The sequence below is a fragment of the Gavia stellata genome, chromosome 32, assembly GCF_030936135.1.
Source record: "Gavia stellata isolate bGavSte3 chromosome 32, bGavSte3.hap2, whole genome shotgun sequence".
In the NCBI taxonomy this organism is placed as follows: domain Eukaryota; kingdom Metazoa; phylum Chordata; class Aves; order Gaviiformes; family Gaviidae; genus Gavia; species Gavia stellata.
The window spans coordinates 295575-311209 of record NC_082625.1 but is presented as its reverse complement, the minus strand read 5'-3'; the positions used below and the strand labels follow the sequence as shown (position 1 = coordinate 311209).

Below are 15635 nucleotides of genomic sequence, written 5' to 3'. Positions count from 1 at the left end.
CTGTCTTGTTTTTGGAGATTGAGATGCCGCAGTCCTGTGCATCGTGATGGCAGAAGCAAGGAAAGGGGTCCTTGCCTCTTCTCTCCCAGCCCAGGTGAGTTCTCCATCACTCCATGGGCCAGGGTGGGATGCCCAGCACAGCGCTCAGGAAGCTGTTGGCAGCAGATGTTCATGGTCCCCGTGAGAGAGGACATCCAGGGCAGGGTGTGTGGCTGAACACTTATCTTGTGTCCATCCTTGGGGAGGTGCCGGGTCAGGTTACGACCCTGGAGTCCTGTGAGATTGCGTCTTCCCATCTTGGGTGCTATGATTGCCCGAGGTCCTGGTGCGGAAGCTGAACTCAACCTGCTCTTGAGTGCGGCTGCTTTTGCTTGGCAAGGAGCATCTTCATCCCGGGATCAGTGAAGAGCTTGTGCCTCCAGCCTGCGCTGCCAGAGCCAGGGCCGTGGTGCAGGTGCTCCCCATGGCCAGAGCGTGCATGAGCTGTCCCGGGTGCCTGCGGCTCCTGTCGTGGGGAGCCTGGGGCTGGTTCTCAGGGTCCCTCCTTTCTCTGTTCCTAGGTGGCCTGCCTTCCCATGCCTTGTACCAGGGATGCCCTCACAAGCTGGGAGGAGGCCTGGCTTCCTTGGCTGAATTTTCCATCCCAGTGCTGTGTATGGAGGGGAGGGAGGTGTTCATTGCCCTTACAGGTGCCCCGAGTTGTCTGAAACCCTGGCAGCCTTCGGAGAGCCTATGGCAGTGGGAGGTGGGGGTCCATCCATGTCTTACTGGCTTCAGCCAGAAATAACATCCTGGAGGAGAGAGAAGTGTTCCTGCTGCAACTGTGTTGTATGTTTCTGCAAGAAGGCTCGTTCCTCACCACAAAGCCCCTCTGTTTTGTCAGAAACTCCTTAAATTCTGTTCTCCAGCTCATGCCTGGCTCTTGTTTTCTGTCCTGGGGCCTTGGGGGGCACAGGGGCTCTTGTCTCCCTTGCTCGCAGCTGGAAAATGCCACCTGGAAAACCAGCAGGAAGGGGCAGCCCACCCCTCTGTTTGGGAGCTCTCCCCGCTCTGCATTTCTCCCGGCAGCTCAGCCAAGTGCCGGCCTGCAGTGCCGCCACACGCAGCCACAGTGGGTGGGAGTGGGCAGAGCATCCCGACTGCCGTCTACGCGGCATGGATGGGAGTGGGAACTGCTCTCGGCCATAAGGCAGCGCACCGTGGCTGCTGGGGCCTGGAGCGGGGCCAGGGCTCAGCTCCGCCTGTGCCTCGGAAAAGGAGGGCCGTTGGCCGCTGCTGTGCGGGGCTTCGGCTGTGCAGCCCCCCCCCGGCTCCCTCCAACAGCAGCCGGGTATGATGGTGGGACAGCCCAAGGCATGATGGACGGGAGTGGGTTTCCCGCTTCCTTCGAGGCCCTGAGGAGCGACAGGAAGGGTGGGTGTGCGCGAAGCCCCTGGGCGGGATCATTGTCTCTCCTCTCGTCGCATCCTTTGAAATACCTTTTTTGGCCCTGCGTGACCGGAGTGATGTTTCCGAGGGTGCGAGATCAGCAGCACCAACACCCCGCCGCAGGCTCGGCATCCCCGCAGGCTCCGGGGGAAAGTTTCCGCTCGGCTTCCAGGGCGCAGGAAGGCGGGCGGCGACCGGGCGGGGCCGCGCGGGCGCTGCCCGCCCCACGGTCCCCACGCGCGGCCCCGGCGAGGTCGGGCGGCGGCGGCTCCGCGCGCGGCCCCGGGCGGGTGCGCGGCCGCTGCAGCCGCGGCGCTTGGACGGCAGAGGGGGCCGCAGCCCCGCGCCGGGCACCCGCTCCGCGCCCGGGGACCCGCTCCCTCCCCCGGGCGGACCCGCGCATCCCGCGGGGGTCCCGGCGCGCGGGGGTGCCGGACCTTCGCCCCCCGGCTTCGCCAAGGCGCAGGGCCGGGAGCTGCAGCGACCCGGGGAGGGGGCTCGGCCGCCCGCAGCGGCCCCCGTTGCTCCAGCTCGGGCCCGTGGGAGGCCGCCGTCCTCCCTCCCGTCAGCCTCCGTGCGAGGGGGCGGCCGCAGAGTCGCGGGCGAACCTCCGGCAGCGGCGGGAGGCGGGTCCCGGTCCTCCCCCCGGAGTGGAGCATCGGCAGACCCCCGGGACGCGGTCCCAGCGCTCACCCTGGGGCTGGGAGGGGCCGGGACCGGCGTCCCGCAGGACCCCACGGAAAGCCCGAGCGAAGTTGGAGGAAATCTAAGAGGGCCCAAATGCCGCCAGGCCTTCCCGCGACCCCCCCCCCCCGGCAGCCGAGGCTTCGTGTCCGGCCCCACGTGGCCCCGCAAGGCCCTTTGCTGGCCGGGGCCTCGTGCGGAACGGGCGGGAGGCTGAGCCCATCTGCCCCGCGCTGCACAGGCTGAGCAAACGGAGCAGGGCCGAGCTGAGAGCACAGGCTGCTTTCCATCCCTGTGACATCCCCGAGTGCTGGGCCAAGCTGAGGGCAGCCAGTCCGGCCGGGCTGGGCCGTTCCTGGGTGGCTCCCGACACCCTGGCACCGTCCAACAGCCACGGCCCCGCGTGGGGCAAAGTCCTGCCCACGGTGCCTGCTCTGCAAGGCTGCACTGCGCAGGCAGGGGAGCAACTGCCTTATCTCGCTCCCCTCTGCCCTGCTCCGGCACAGAGCTGCTTGGCCGCAGCATGGGTCAGCATGACCCTGCCGGGCTGGGCCGTATCCTGTTCTCACTGAGCCCCACACCGCCACATCTGTGCCCCCAAAATGGCCCAGCCCGGAGCGCTTCCATACCAGCCACGAGCGTGGCTCAGCACGGCCAAGGACTGCTGGGGGCTGTGATGAGAAGGGGAGATTTATCAGTGGTGGAAGAGACTGTGTTAAACCCTGCATCCCCTCCAGTCTGGGCATCCCACAGATGCTGGACAACCTCCCCTCCACCGGCACCCCCTCAGCTCTGCTGCCTCAGGGCTTTTACCTGCCCACCACCAAGATTCAGGGCCTGCAGGCAGCACGTGCAGGGCAAATCCTGCCCCAACAGCTGTGCCAAAGGCCCCATGGCACCGATGGGCAGGAGGGAGGTTGCACCGGGGCAGATCAGGTCGGATCGGAGCAGAGGAAAGCCGGCAAGTGCTTCTGCCCCTCTCCTTATATCCCAGGGCATCCCGAGAGTGTTTCGAGCTCTGCTGGCTTCCCACAACAGCCTTGACATTCTCCACAGGCCACTCACGCTGCACTTAAATAAACCAGCCCAGTAGCTACCATTTGGGTGGTTTCTGTATTATTTATGTTTCATTCCATTCCTGACCAAGAGTTGGGCCTGGAGCAAACAGCTGGGCTGCGGCTGTCCCCGCTCCCACCAGGGACTCGCTGCAGGGACCTGTGCTCAAGCCCTTGCTCCTGTTCTCGCTCTGGGTGCCACCAGCTCGGCAAGTCGTCAGCCCCAACAGGCAGCACCGGGAGCCTGTCCTGCTCTGACAACGTCTGAGGCACGGGAAAATACTGCCCCGCGTTTCAGCGGTTAAATCACAGCTTAAAGCAAACACGCGCCTCGTCCTGTGTTTAAATCCGGCTGCTCTGCTCCCCGCCGGCCTCTCCACTGTTTCCAAAGGCTCCCGGGGAACCCTCCTTCCCCGCCAACAACCGGCATCGCGACTGAGTCAGCCCCGTATCTGCTCTGCCGTAAACAGCCGCTGCACCGCACTGCTGCAGCCAGCGCATTTCTGTGGCTGCGTTCTTCCACTCTCGGTTTTTTCTTTTTTCCCCCCTTTTTTTTTTCTCAGGAAAGAAGCCCGAGGCTGGCGGGACACACACGGCTCCCACATGCGGCCTCACTCCCTTCCTTCTCCCCCTTCCCCTCGCCGCAGCGACGGGAGGCAGCCCAGCCGGGGCGGGGAGAGAGGCCAGGCGGAGCGGGGGGCCGGGGGGGCCGGAGCCGAGGACACTGGAGCGGGGTCCGGGGAAGTGGCTGGGGGCGAGGGGGGGGTCCCGGCCTAGGCCGCCCCCAGCGTGGCTGGACGGGGACCCGCTGCCCTCCGCCCCCGCCGCGCCCCACACCTGCCCCGGCCCCACAGCCCGCCCCCCGTCCGCTCCCGCCCCGCCCCGGCCCGCGGGCGGGGGCACCGGCTGCCGGGGCCGCCCCGTCCCGCCCCGCCCAGTCCCGTCCGCCCGGACTTTACCTCCCGGCCGGGCCCGCGCTGTTCCGGGCCATGTGAACCGCGGGGCCGGGCCGCGGGGCCGCCACCGGCAGCGGGATGGAGCGCAGGAAAGTCTTCGTGGTGCTCGACGTGCTCTGCTTGGCGGTCGGTGAGGGCTCGGTACCGGCGCGGCCGCAGCGCCCCCGGAGCGTCCCCCCGATCCTCCCGGTGGGGCTGTGCCGCGGGCCGGGGCCGGGGCCGCGTCCGCGGGCGGTACCGGGGGGCCGGGGTCTCCCCGCGCCTCTGCCCGGGCCAGCCCGTGGCCGGTGCTGCGGGGCCGGGCCGGGGGCAGCCGGGGAGGCACCTGCCCGGGCCCCTGTCCCGGGGCTTGGGGCCTCCGCGAGGACCCCACCGGCCTCGCCGGTGCCGCTTCGCCCTCGGGGCGGTGCGGACGGAGGCGGCGGGGCTGAGCGGGCACCGGCCTCCGTCCCCTGTCCCGGCGCTGCCGGGCCCCGTCGGGGCGCCCGACTCCCGGGGCTGCCCCGGCGTGGGGCCGCCCCGTTGTCCGGGCGCCTCGCGGGGGCCCGCAGCGCCCCGGGGACGTGCCCGGCGCGCGGCCGAGGGGGAGCCGGGGACGCCGGGGCCGGTGCGGCGGCCTCCCCCGGGGAGCCGGGGACCGGCGGCGGTCTCGGGCCGGGAGGCCGCCGGCGGGGCCCCGCCGCGCTGCTCGGGCGGGAGGGACGTCTCCTTCTGCCGCCGCCCTGGCCGCCTGCCCGCCGGCCCGGCCCCGCTCGCCTCTCCGCGGGCGGCCGGAGCCAGAGCGGGGCCGGGGGGCCCCGCAGCCCCGGGCGGTTGGGCTCGGGGTGCCGCTTCCCAGTGCCCCCACAGCCTCCCCCCGCCCCCCGGTGCTGGCAGACGCCCGTTTCTAAAACCGACGCTGACAAGCACCTAATTAAGACGGGCTAAAAATAAAGGCCCAGGTGGTAATTTCAGCCTGAACCTCCCGGGCCGGGAGTTGCTTTCTTGGGCTCTAAGCACCGGTGGGGAGAGGCAGGTTCCTGTTTTTGTTTGGGTCGCTTTTCTCTCTCGCGTGCCGGTGCCTTTTATTTTTAGGGGAGCTTTTTTGGAAGATGAAATTATCCAGAAGGAAAATTGGTGCCTACTTTGAGCTGCGGATTAACGCTTGAGGTGTACGCACAGGCGTCTGCAGATGCCCCCGCGCCGGGCAGCCGGAGCGCTGGGAGCAGCCGGAGCTTGTTCCCCGCTCCCTGGCAGCGCTTTTTGGCTGCTGCTGCCTCCGCTCGGGGGGAGCAGGGGGGCGGCGGGGTGCGGCCGGGAAGCAGCAGGCTGGTATTTTATTATCGTGTGTCCCCCCGCCTTAGTGAGCGCAGGAGGCGGTGGGTCCGGGCGCGGAGGGACCCCCCGGCTGCGCCCCGGGGAGGGGGCGCGGGGAGAAGGGTGCGGGCGGGGACAAAGGTGCGTGTTCCCGGGAGACGGTGGAACAAGGGGAGGAGGAAACCGCCGGGAAAGGCGGAACCGGGAGAGGAGCCCGGGCTTAAGGTGGACTGCGGGAGGACCGCGTTTCTGGGGCCTTTCCCCGGGGGAGAGCATCCCGGGGCCGGCTGCTCCCCGTGTCCCCCGTGGCGGGTGCCTCCAGCCCTCGGCCCTGCCCTGGCTTCTCCCGGGGCCGCCCGGCTCTGCCCGGTTGGGCCCTGCCACCAGAGGAAGTGTCCCCTGGGCAGGGTCGGAGTGGCTGCAGGGGCAGGAGGTCACCTTTCAGCGGGGGATTTGGCATGCCTGCTGCACAGGGCAGAGACCCCCAAAACCCCTTTTGATCTCGGGGGTGATGCCATCCAGGGACGAGCTCTAAGATGCCTGTGGCCGGGGCTGGAGCACGCTGGGTGGAAAAGCCTCATCACCTGAACTGATCGAGCCGGTCGCAGCATCTCTCCAGAGCCCTGCCGGGAGCTGGGGGAGAGGAGAGGCTGGCAGGAGCAAGGGCTGCGGGAGGCCGAGGGTGGGAAGCCAAGTGCACTGGGGTCTGATCGCACCTGGGCTGGATCACCCACCAGCATCTCCAGGCACTGGCTCTCCTGGAGCTGCTGTGAGGGTCCTACTGGGGCCTGGGGGCCCTTCCCCCCTGTAAAACAGGTTTGTGAGATGCTTGTTCTCATTAGTTCTAACGAGCTCCATCCTCGTAGGCCAAAAGACCCCGGAGAGTGTGAGGAGAGGGCACAAGATCAGCCCCGGTCTCCTGCACCAGGCCCTGCAACTGCTGCGCCTGGGGAGGAGTGGGGCAGCTGTGGGGGCTCTGCAGGTGCCCGGTTGCAGCCGCCTCGTGTGGTATCTGGGTGCTGCAGGCAGCTGCGAGCTCCGATAGGGCCCTATCAGCGGCGGGGCGGGTGCAAGTCCTCCTGCCCCGGGTGCGGGTGGCTCAGGACTGCATCCCCAGAGGGGATCCCTCCCCAGCAGTGAGGACCAGAGACCCGGGGCGAGGGATGGGGAGACTGTGCAGTGCTGGGTGCCTGCGTGGAGCCTGCAGGCGGGTGTCCCCAGTCCTCACCTTCTCTCTGCCTTGCAGCATCTCTGCCCTTTGTCATCCTGACGCTGGTGAACTCCCCGTACAAGCGGGGCTTCTACTGCAACGATGACTCCATCCGGTACCCCTACAAGGCAGACACCATCACCCATGGCCTCATGGCTGGGGTCACCATCACCTGCACTGTTGTCATTGTAAGGAAGCACCATCCCCTTCCCTCTGGGACAAGGACATCCTGGCACCTTGTATCCAGGAACTGGGTCCCAGCACAGCCCACCTCCAGACCCTGGCAGGGCAACAGGACCCTTGGGGTCGAGTCCTGCTCTGCTGGGGGTCAGGCGCTCCCTCTGGGGTGGTGAGACCCATGTCCCACGGGGTTGGTTGCCTGCAGGGAGAGGGAGAGGGCCTGTGAGCTCCTGTGGCAGGTGGGTGCCAGGGGCTCCTCTGCCGCAGAGCTGAAAGCCAGAGCATGCCCTACCCCTGGTACTGGGGAGCTGCTCGGTATCCCCAGGACTCTTGCCCCTTGCTCTCTGCAGATCTCCTCAGGGGAGGCGTACCTGGTCTACGCGGAGCGGCTCTACTCCAAGTCAGAGTTCAACAACTACCTGGCTGCTCTCTACAAGGTGGTGGGGACTTTCCTCTTTGGGGGGGCCATCAGCCAGTCCCTGACTGACCTGGCCAAATACATGATCGGCCGTCTCCGGCCAAACTTCCTGGCCGTCTGCAATCCTGACTGGTCCAAGGTGAACTGCTCCATCTACGTGCAGCTGGAGAACATCTGCCAGGGGGAGAGCAGGAATGTCACAGAGTCCAGGTGAGCTGTGGGGCACAGGATGCATCCCCTCCACCCGCCCGGCGGTGACGGGCTCCTGTGGTCTGGTGGCAGCCCCAGATGGGTATCAACGCTCTCCTGCTGCAGGGCAGAGCCCGCAGAGTGGGTGGGGGGCTTGCAGGGGGCCAGCTGGGCACTGGGGGCTCACTCTCATGGCCTGACCCATCCCTTTTGCCCCGCAGACTGTCCTTCTATTCTGGGCACTCCTCCTTTGGGATGTACTGCATGATGTTCCTGGCGGTAAGTGCCGTGCTCCGGGTGTGGTGTGCTGTGCTGTAGGAAGGTGGTGAGCCCCTGCAGGTCCCGTCCCCCCAGGCAGACCGGTGCCCCAAGCACCCTGTCTTCAGGCCGGTTGGTGCCCCCTGCACTGCATGATTGCTTCCCCCTTTCCTGCCCAGCTCTATGTGCAAGCCCGGCTGGTGGGGAAGTGGGCCCGGCTGCTACGCCCCACCATCCAGTTCTTCCTCATCGCCTTCGCCATCTACGTGGGCTACACCAGGGTGTCTGACTACAAGCACCACTGGAGCGATGTGCTCGTGGGGCTGCTCCAAGGCGCTCTCATTGCCGTCCTCATTGTGAGTGTCCCCTGTGCGACCCGATGCTCTGTTGGGTTGGTGCTGGCTGCAGCTCAGCCTGCTGGAGGCGTCCCCAAACCCGCTTTCCCGTCGGTCTTTTCCAGGTTCGCTATGTCTCTGACTTCTTCAAACACCGTCCCCCGCGGCAGTGTGATGAGAAGGACCTGGAGCGCAAGCCCAGCCTGCCGCTCACCATGAGCGACCCCGACCGCAATCACTACAGCTACCGGGGCACCCCATGAGCTGTGGACGGGCCACGCGTGCCGGACTGCAGACCTGCCCCTTGCCACACTCCGCATCGCTCCTGGCACGGGGGACAGGGATGCTGGCTCTGTATTAACCGTTGGCTACATGGCTCCAGTGCCTCTTGCTGTCGCAGGCACCTGCGGGACAGCCCTGCCCATCCCTGCTCCTGCAGTGCCGCGGCTCCCATCTCGCTGTGCCTGCGGTGCCTCTGTGCTTGCTGGTGCCTGGCAATCCCAGCGCCCTGCCCACGGGAAAGGGAGGTCCTCGGTCCCCTGTGCATCTGAGTCACACTCCCACACTCCAAGGCTGCTGTCCCAGCCCTCTGCAGGGAGGGAGGGGAGGGTGGCACATGGGGGTGGATTTATTGGGCTGGCAATCTGTGCAGAGTGAAGAAAAAACTCGTCGTCGGGAAGTCTGAGGTTGCCTGTGTTGAGTGTGTGTTATCCCTGTCAAATTATCCAGCCTTATGAGTACAAATCTTCACAAGCACAGGGGGAGGAGGACAGCTGCTGGGCTCACAATGCTTTTTTGGAAAGGATTAAAGCAAGCCAGAGCTCTTCTCTGTTCCCTGATTACCTTTAAAAGCAGTCCTGGCCGCTGGCAGCTGGTGTGAGCGAAGGGTGCACAGGCAGACTTTTCTCTGGCAGTGCCTGATGCTGCAGTGCTGGAAGCAAGGGCTTCTTGCACCCTGCCTGCTTCGTGCCTGGCTTGGGGCGAGGGGGATGCTTGAGCCTTTGTCTCTCCTGCAGCTTCAGCTGATGCTTTAGGGGGTGTAGGGGGGGGATAGGGGAGAAGCTTTCTGTGGTAAAGGAAAATAAATGGGGATGGTGGAGCTGGACACAGGACTCTGAATGCCCTGGGAAGGTGGGGAATGGGCCATGGAGCAGCCCCATCACCACATGCAGCTGCCTCCAGCGCTGGAGTGCTGTGGGCCTTTTTAAACCATGCATTTTCATTATGATGTATTTTTATAAAAATGTGTTTTTTAAATTAGATCATCCTTAAAGAATGTCTGTGTCAGGCCTGTTCTCTTACTCCATAGATGCTCCTGACCTTGGAGTGGATGGGCTTAAGTGTTCAGGGTTTCTCTTTCCAAGGGAAAGGGGTCTGAAGCCCCTCGCTAGCAGGGAGGTTTGCTCGCGGGGAGGGCTGCTGAGCCCCTCTCTCAATTGTGCCGGGAAAGCGGAGCTCGACCAGGGCCAAAGGGACAGCGAGGGACCCATGGGAGCAGCATTGTCCCATGGGAGGGAGCCCCAGCAGAGATGGGACTGGCCAGGCACTTCTTGCCCATGCTGCTTGTGAAATACTGCCTTGGAGAGGCGAGAAGAGCTGTGGCCAGTGCAGGGTCCCGGCTGCATCCTATCCCGGCGCTGCCTTGACCCCGAGCCCGGGAGTCTCCCGCACTCCCCGGCATCGCGGCCGGCCGCTGCGAGGGGGAAGGGAAGGCGGAGAGAAGCTCTCGGAAAAAGTGACGTTTTCTGCCTGCAGTTCCCTTGGCTGCGCCTGCAGTTCCCTTGGCTGCTCCAGCAGCCCGAGCCGAGGGAAGGCAGGGCAGCGAGTGAGCCTCGGCACAGCCGGCCCGTGTCCCTCCCGCTGCAGGAAGGGCTGTGGTGGGGACAGGAGGCAGGGACAGGCAGCGGCCATGGGCTGGGGAGCTGGGGGGAGCATAGGGCCCTCTGCCCTGCTGGGGAGCAATGGGGGGGCATCAGGAGGCAGTGCCCTGGCAGGACCAGGCTGGACCAGGCTTGAGGGTCAGTCGGGGCTGTCTGCTCCACCACATTGCCCATGGTGTCAGCAGCAACCCTGCCCAGTTCTGGGGTCCAGGTCAAGATGGGGGCATCCCAGCTCTGCACATGGTGCTCAGGGCCACTTGGGTCCTGCCTGCAGCTTGCCGGAGGTGGGGAGAGCTGCCGATGTGGCACAGGGAACCCTGGCTGAACCCTCAGAGTCCTGGCTGCTGTAAGCTCCTTCCACCTGGGCACATCCCGGGCTCTGCAGAGTACCAAGGCCTGGGGGACAGGGCCTAGGAGCACCCGGGGTCACCCCAGTCCCTCGGGGGGTGGGATGGCCATGCCTGGGGTTGGCTCTGTCTCCAGAGCCTCTTGCCTGCCCTCGGTCGGTACAGCCTGGTCTGTCCTGGCTGGGAACGGCAGGCACCCTGCATGTCCCGGGCTTGCTGCGTGGTGTTGATGTGCTTACGCAGTGTGGGTTACTCCAGTCTAGACAAGTCCTGACCAAAAATACCTTCCCTGTGCGGAAGGAATTCCCTCAACACACGGTGCTTTTAGTTTTCCTTTGAGGGCTTTCCTCCCACAAGCCCTTCCCTGGTCCCCCAGCAGGGTCCTTTCCCCTGTTCCAGCCCTCCGGGCTGGCTGTTTAATATCTGACAGTGTAAAACAAAGCTGGTGGGAAGTGCCAGGGCAGGGTGTCTCTGCCACAGGGTTTGCAAACAGAGGAGCAGCAGCTCCTGGAGTTGGGGGCAGCAAGGCACAGCCCAGGTTTGGGAGCTTGTCTGCTCTGTTTTCCTCTGGCCTGGCTGCAGTGCCCAGCAGCCACCCCAGTTCCTGGAGGTGCCTCGACAGCTCCTCTGTGCAGCCAGGAACGTGCCTGCTCCCTTCCCCTGAGATCTGATTTCGCCCCTTGGATGCATCTCTGGAAAAACCAGCTGGGCCACAATGCTGCAGTGTGTGGCTCCGAAGGGCAGGGCAGCCTGGTGCACAGTGGAGAGCTCAGCAGCTCCTTCCCCGGGCGGACGAGGCTGCCTGCTTGTTCACAGCCGTGCCCCTGTGCAGGCAAGGGGCTGAGACCTGACCAAATTCATGGCATGCCAAGCCATGAGTAACCTGCAGTTGGAGGGTGCTCTCGAGCCATGTCTGGACACAGCGAGGGGCTGTGAGCTGCAGCCAGCCCCTGCCCCGTATGTGCTCCCCAGCTCCTTTCTGGAAGGACAGGGGATGCTGGCACAGTGCTGCCTGTGTGCTGGCTCCTCGACCCTGTGGATGCCAGCAGGGCACTAGGGAAGGCGAAGCAGGTCCAGTTCCTGCTGCAAAGTCTGCAGTCCCTCCTGCTTTTGCTAGCCCTGGTCATAGCTGAATGCCATGGTGTGCTGCCAGTGCTGCTCCAGCTCTGGGCCAAACCCCGCTGCCTGTGAGGGGGCTGCCTTGAGTCCCCTGGTCCGAGCACCGGGAGGGTCTGGGCCAGGCTTGCTGCGCTGCTGGTGTAGGGGAGCTGGTACTGCTCTTGGGAGCTGAGGGTGGGGCAGCAGGGTCTAGTGGTGGGATAAAGTGCCCCCCACCAGCTTGTGTGCCTCACTTTCCCCATTTGAGGCTTGAGGTTGTACCAAGCCCCGTGGGTCAGAGCTGGCAAGAGCTTTGTGCACCCTGCTTGGTGGATCCCAGGCAGCTCCTCTCACATTCGGGGTGAGTTGTGGCCCTGGGCATTGTGCCGGCTTGTGACTGGGGTGTCCGAACCCCTTTGCAGTGGGTGACTCAGGAGTTAGGGATCCAGTCCTGGTTGTGCTGGGGCAGATTCAGCCACAGGCTGAAGCCAAGCAGCGTTGGCCTGCGAGGCATGGCTGGGACCTGCTCTCCGAGAGCCGTCCTGTTCCCCAGCGTCAGCAGCTCCACGCACCGAGTGCTCAGCCAAGACGCCTCCTTTCCAAAATAAGCTGCTTCTGGCAGCGCTCAGCCAGGCTCTGGCTTCCAGCCCCACTCCGGAGCGGGCCCTGGGCTGCCTCCCCCAACCTGTGCCTCCTGGCTGCCTCCTGCCTTGCCACGCAGCATCCTCCCTCCCCTCTCCCTGGCACCTGGGACTCCTCCTGCCGATTCAGGGCACTTCGTCTGGACTCGTTTGCGCTGGCCCCATCCCCAGGTTTCTTCCTCCTCTTGGCTTCTTTCCCCAGCTGATTGGGGCAAGAGGCAGGCGAAGGGGCTGAGCTTCCTGGTGCCCGCAGCACGCTTCCAGGAGCGGGCAGAGGCCTTGCCAGGAAGGATGTTACTCATCCCCTAAACATCCCCTTCCCTGGCCGGCAGCCACGGGAGGAAGCTGCCACCAGATGAGCCTGTGGCTGGGGGGAGCGCGAGGTGGCCCCTGCTCCGGGACGCGCCGGGAGTGGGACCGATGCCTGCGGGTGAAGGGACCGATGCCTGCGGGTGAAGCAGGTCGCACCTTCGGGTGGGGATGTTTGCAGCTCCGTGCCCGAGCGCAGCCTGCGAGGAAGCGGCACGGGGGGAGGCCGCCACGTCGCGTGGGCCTCTCCTCCTCAGCGTCGCTGGGGCAAAGCCGGGGTGTCCGGGCCCGGACGCCCGGGCCGTGGCCCCCGGAGGTGGCAGCGCCGCTTAGCATGGCCCGCGGGGGCTGTGGGGGCCCGGAGCGGCTGCGAGCGAGGGGCTGGTGCCCGGACCGGGCTCCCCGAGCGGCCCACGCCGCGGGCATCAGCCCCTGCCTTCCCCCGCGGCCACCGGCCAGCCGGGAGCAGGCGCCGTCCCACCCCATCACCGGGCGGCAAGTGCCCCCGCCTGCCCCCCGCTCAGCGCGGCCAGGCGGGGCTCCGCAGGGAGAGGCGGCTGGAAGCACCGGGGCGCGGCGGCCGTGGCCGGGCCGGCGCCGGCTGCCGCAGCCGTGCTCAGCGCCGGGGCGCGGCGGCGGCGGCAGAGGGCAGCACGAGGCCGGCGGAGCCGCGGCGCCGCTGGAGCGGGGCCGTGACGCGCGGGGCCGCCCCGGCAGCCCCAGCCCTTCGGCAGCCCCGGCCGCCGCCGAGCCCCGGCCGCCGCCCCCGGGGCCTCCGGAGCCGCCCGTGCCCGCGGAGCCGGCTCCTCTCCCGGGCGCTCCGCTGGCGCAGCCCCGGCGCGGGGCTGGGGAGGCCCGGGGCTGCCGGGCCCCTGGGGGGCACGGCCGGAGGAGCCCCCAGCCCCCGGCAGCACCGCAGGGCCGCCGCCCGCGCCCCGGCGTCCCCCGCGCCCTCCCCGCACCCTCCCCGCGCCCTCTCCGCGCTGCCCGGCCCGGCCCGGCCCGGCCCGGCCCGGCCTGCCGGGACCTCGCGCAGAGCCCGGGTGCCCCCTCCAGCCTCGCCTCTCCCCCCTCCTCCGCCTCCTCCTCCTCCGCCTCCTTCTCTTCCTCTCTCCTCCGATCCCATCAGTGCCGCCTCCCCCCACATCCTTTAATCGACGATTCCCATGAAATGTGCCCGGTGCCACAGACTCCTTTGATCTCACTGAGTAAGGGAAGGAGGGGGCTAGAGAAGAAATTAAATAGCAAAAGAAGGAGGAAACGAGGAGGGGAAAGCCCTCCCATGGGAAGCTGTTGAATGATGCCTCTTTCTCACTAGAGCAGCCAGGCAAGAGCCTGTCCCAAGCCGGTGCCCCATCCCGCTGGAGCGTGCGGGGTCATCCTGCTTTTGGCTCTGGCACAGGGGTCGGAGCTGGCTGGGGAGAGCAAGCGGCTGGGGCAGCCGGCACCGCTGGGAGCCCTCCCCGCTGCGTAACCCCAGCCCTGCTAGAGCTGCTCTGGCATGGAGGAGCTGGCAGCCAAGCCTGGAGAAGCAGCCAGAGGGTACGAGCAGCAGTTTGTTTTCCACCGCTTGCCAGGAGCCGCGCGGAGATGTGGTGCTGCCAGGGACGTGCTCTCTGGAAGCACGGGGCTGCCAAGTGCCAGCCCTGCCGCAGGATGGCTGGCCTTTCCCCACCGGCCCTGGCTCTTGCTCAGGGGAAGGCCTGACCCGTGCAACGGCAGATGAGGTGGGAATTCTTGGGGTCCTTTCCTTTCACGCTCCTACCATGACGCTCCCACCAAACCGGAGCTGCACTGCGAGGCCACCGGGGGCTGCAGGTCCCTCTCTGTGACGGCAGGGATCACCCCGCTGCCTGCATGTCTCTGCCTCTGGGAGCTGCTGTGTGAGAGCTGGCTGCTGGACAAGAAACGACCCGCACAGTGCAAGCAGGTTTGGCCCTGCCAAGCCTGCGCCTCTCCCCTACCTGCTTGGCCTCTGCCCGGGACGGATGGCATGGGCTGCCAACAGTGATGGATGGTGCTTTCAGAGCCCCGGCACCCGGACCCGGGATGGGATAGAGGGGCTGCTGCTGCCTGGCTGGGAGCGGGTAAGGACAAGAGAGACCGCAGCGGCAGGGCAGGGGGATCTGCCAGCAGCTTCGTTGCCTGCCTCTTCAGTGCTGCAATGGCATTTGCCCAGCTCTACCACCATCATGCCCTCCTGCCGGGGAATGGTGCAGCTGGGGGGGAGCGCAGTTCCCCCTGTGACAGCCCAGTGCCACCTCGAGCACATCATCCCCCCTGGCATGCAGGGTCACAAGCCTGTCCCCAGTCCCACGCGCGGTGCACCTGAGTGCTCCCCAAGCATGGCGCAGTGTGCAGGGTCTGCTGCAGACAGGGGAGAGGGACTCGAGGGGGCTGCAAGAAGCGGCTGTCTGAGAGCAAGGGCACCAGGGTCCTGGCAGGAGCCTCTTGTTGGGGTCTCTGTTCTCTTCTGCTCCTTTGACCTCTCTCACCCAGCCAGCCCCTAGTGCCCATCTCAGCCCCCTCAGCCCCATGGGGTGATGCTGGGAAATGGCAGGGCAGAGGGGAGGGGGTTCCCAGGCTGGGAGGGGGCTTAGGGGCAGAGATGGCACAGCAGTCCAGCTCTCAGCTGGTTTTTTTTTTGTTATTTTAATATTTTTCCCTTTTCCACTCTTGCTGCCTTAACATGACCTTGGCCAAATTATTTCCCCTCCCTTTGAGATTTATGGCCCTCTTCCAGAAATGATCTGTTCCATCTACGAAAATAGACATTGTGCTGTTATTACATTTTAAAATATAATAAGGGCTGGGAGACCGCTCTTCTGCCGCTCCCCCTTCCCAGCTCCAGCCACCTTCCCGCCACAGAGCACAAACCCCACAGGTCACTGGTATGGAGCCGAGAACCGGTGCAGTGAGGGCAGGCGCATCCTCAGCCCTTTCCAGCTCCAGAGAGGGGGGACTCTCCCTCCCTGGCTCCCCTCGGCAGAACTGGGGTAACGGGAGATCTCCTGAGACCACAGCTGCTCTCAGAAAATGCTGGGACTGCAGGGGGACAGACAGGGTGAAACGGGCTGGGCTTCCCATGGGAGGACTGAGGGTGGTCCCTGGCGCTGTAAAGCCAGCAGGACCTGGCTCATGGCTGGAAAACCCTGCTCACAGCCCAAGGGGACAGGGTAACCCATCGCTCCCGGGACTCCGGAGCGAGCCCTCCGGGCACATGCAAGGTGGCCTTTACGCAGTCATGCTCTATTTCAGTGCTTTTGTTGAGGTTATTATTACTGTTATTTTCTACCAGGGCCTGGAGGTGAGTTGTCAACCCAAGGACGGGCTCTTGTTTCCCCACTGCAT

General features: G+C 65.8%; 1 protein-coding gene across 1 annotated transcript; it reads left to right on the top strand.

The window, feature by feature from the left end:
* Nucleotides 1–4183: 4183 nt before the first annotated feature.
* On the top strand, nt 4184–9006 carry PLPP2 (phospholipid phosphatase 2). Its single transcript, XM_059831730.1, has 6 exons — nt 4184–4253; nt 6666–6817; nt 7160–7437; nt 7638–7695; nt 7854–8030; nt 8135–9006. The coding sequence occupies exons 1-6, from the start codon at nt 4202–4204 to the stop codon at nt 8270–8272; spliced, it is 855 nt and encodes a 284-aa protein (XP_059687713.1). The 5' UTR covers nt 4184–4201; the 3' UTR covers nt 8273–9006.
* Nucleotides 9007–15635: the final 6629 nt, after the last annotated feature.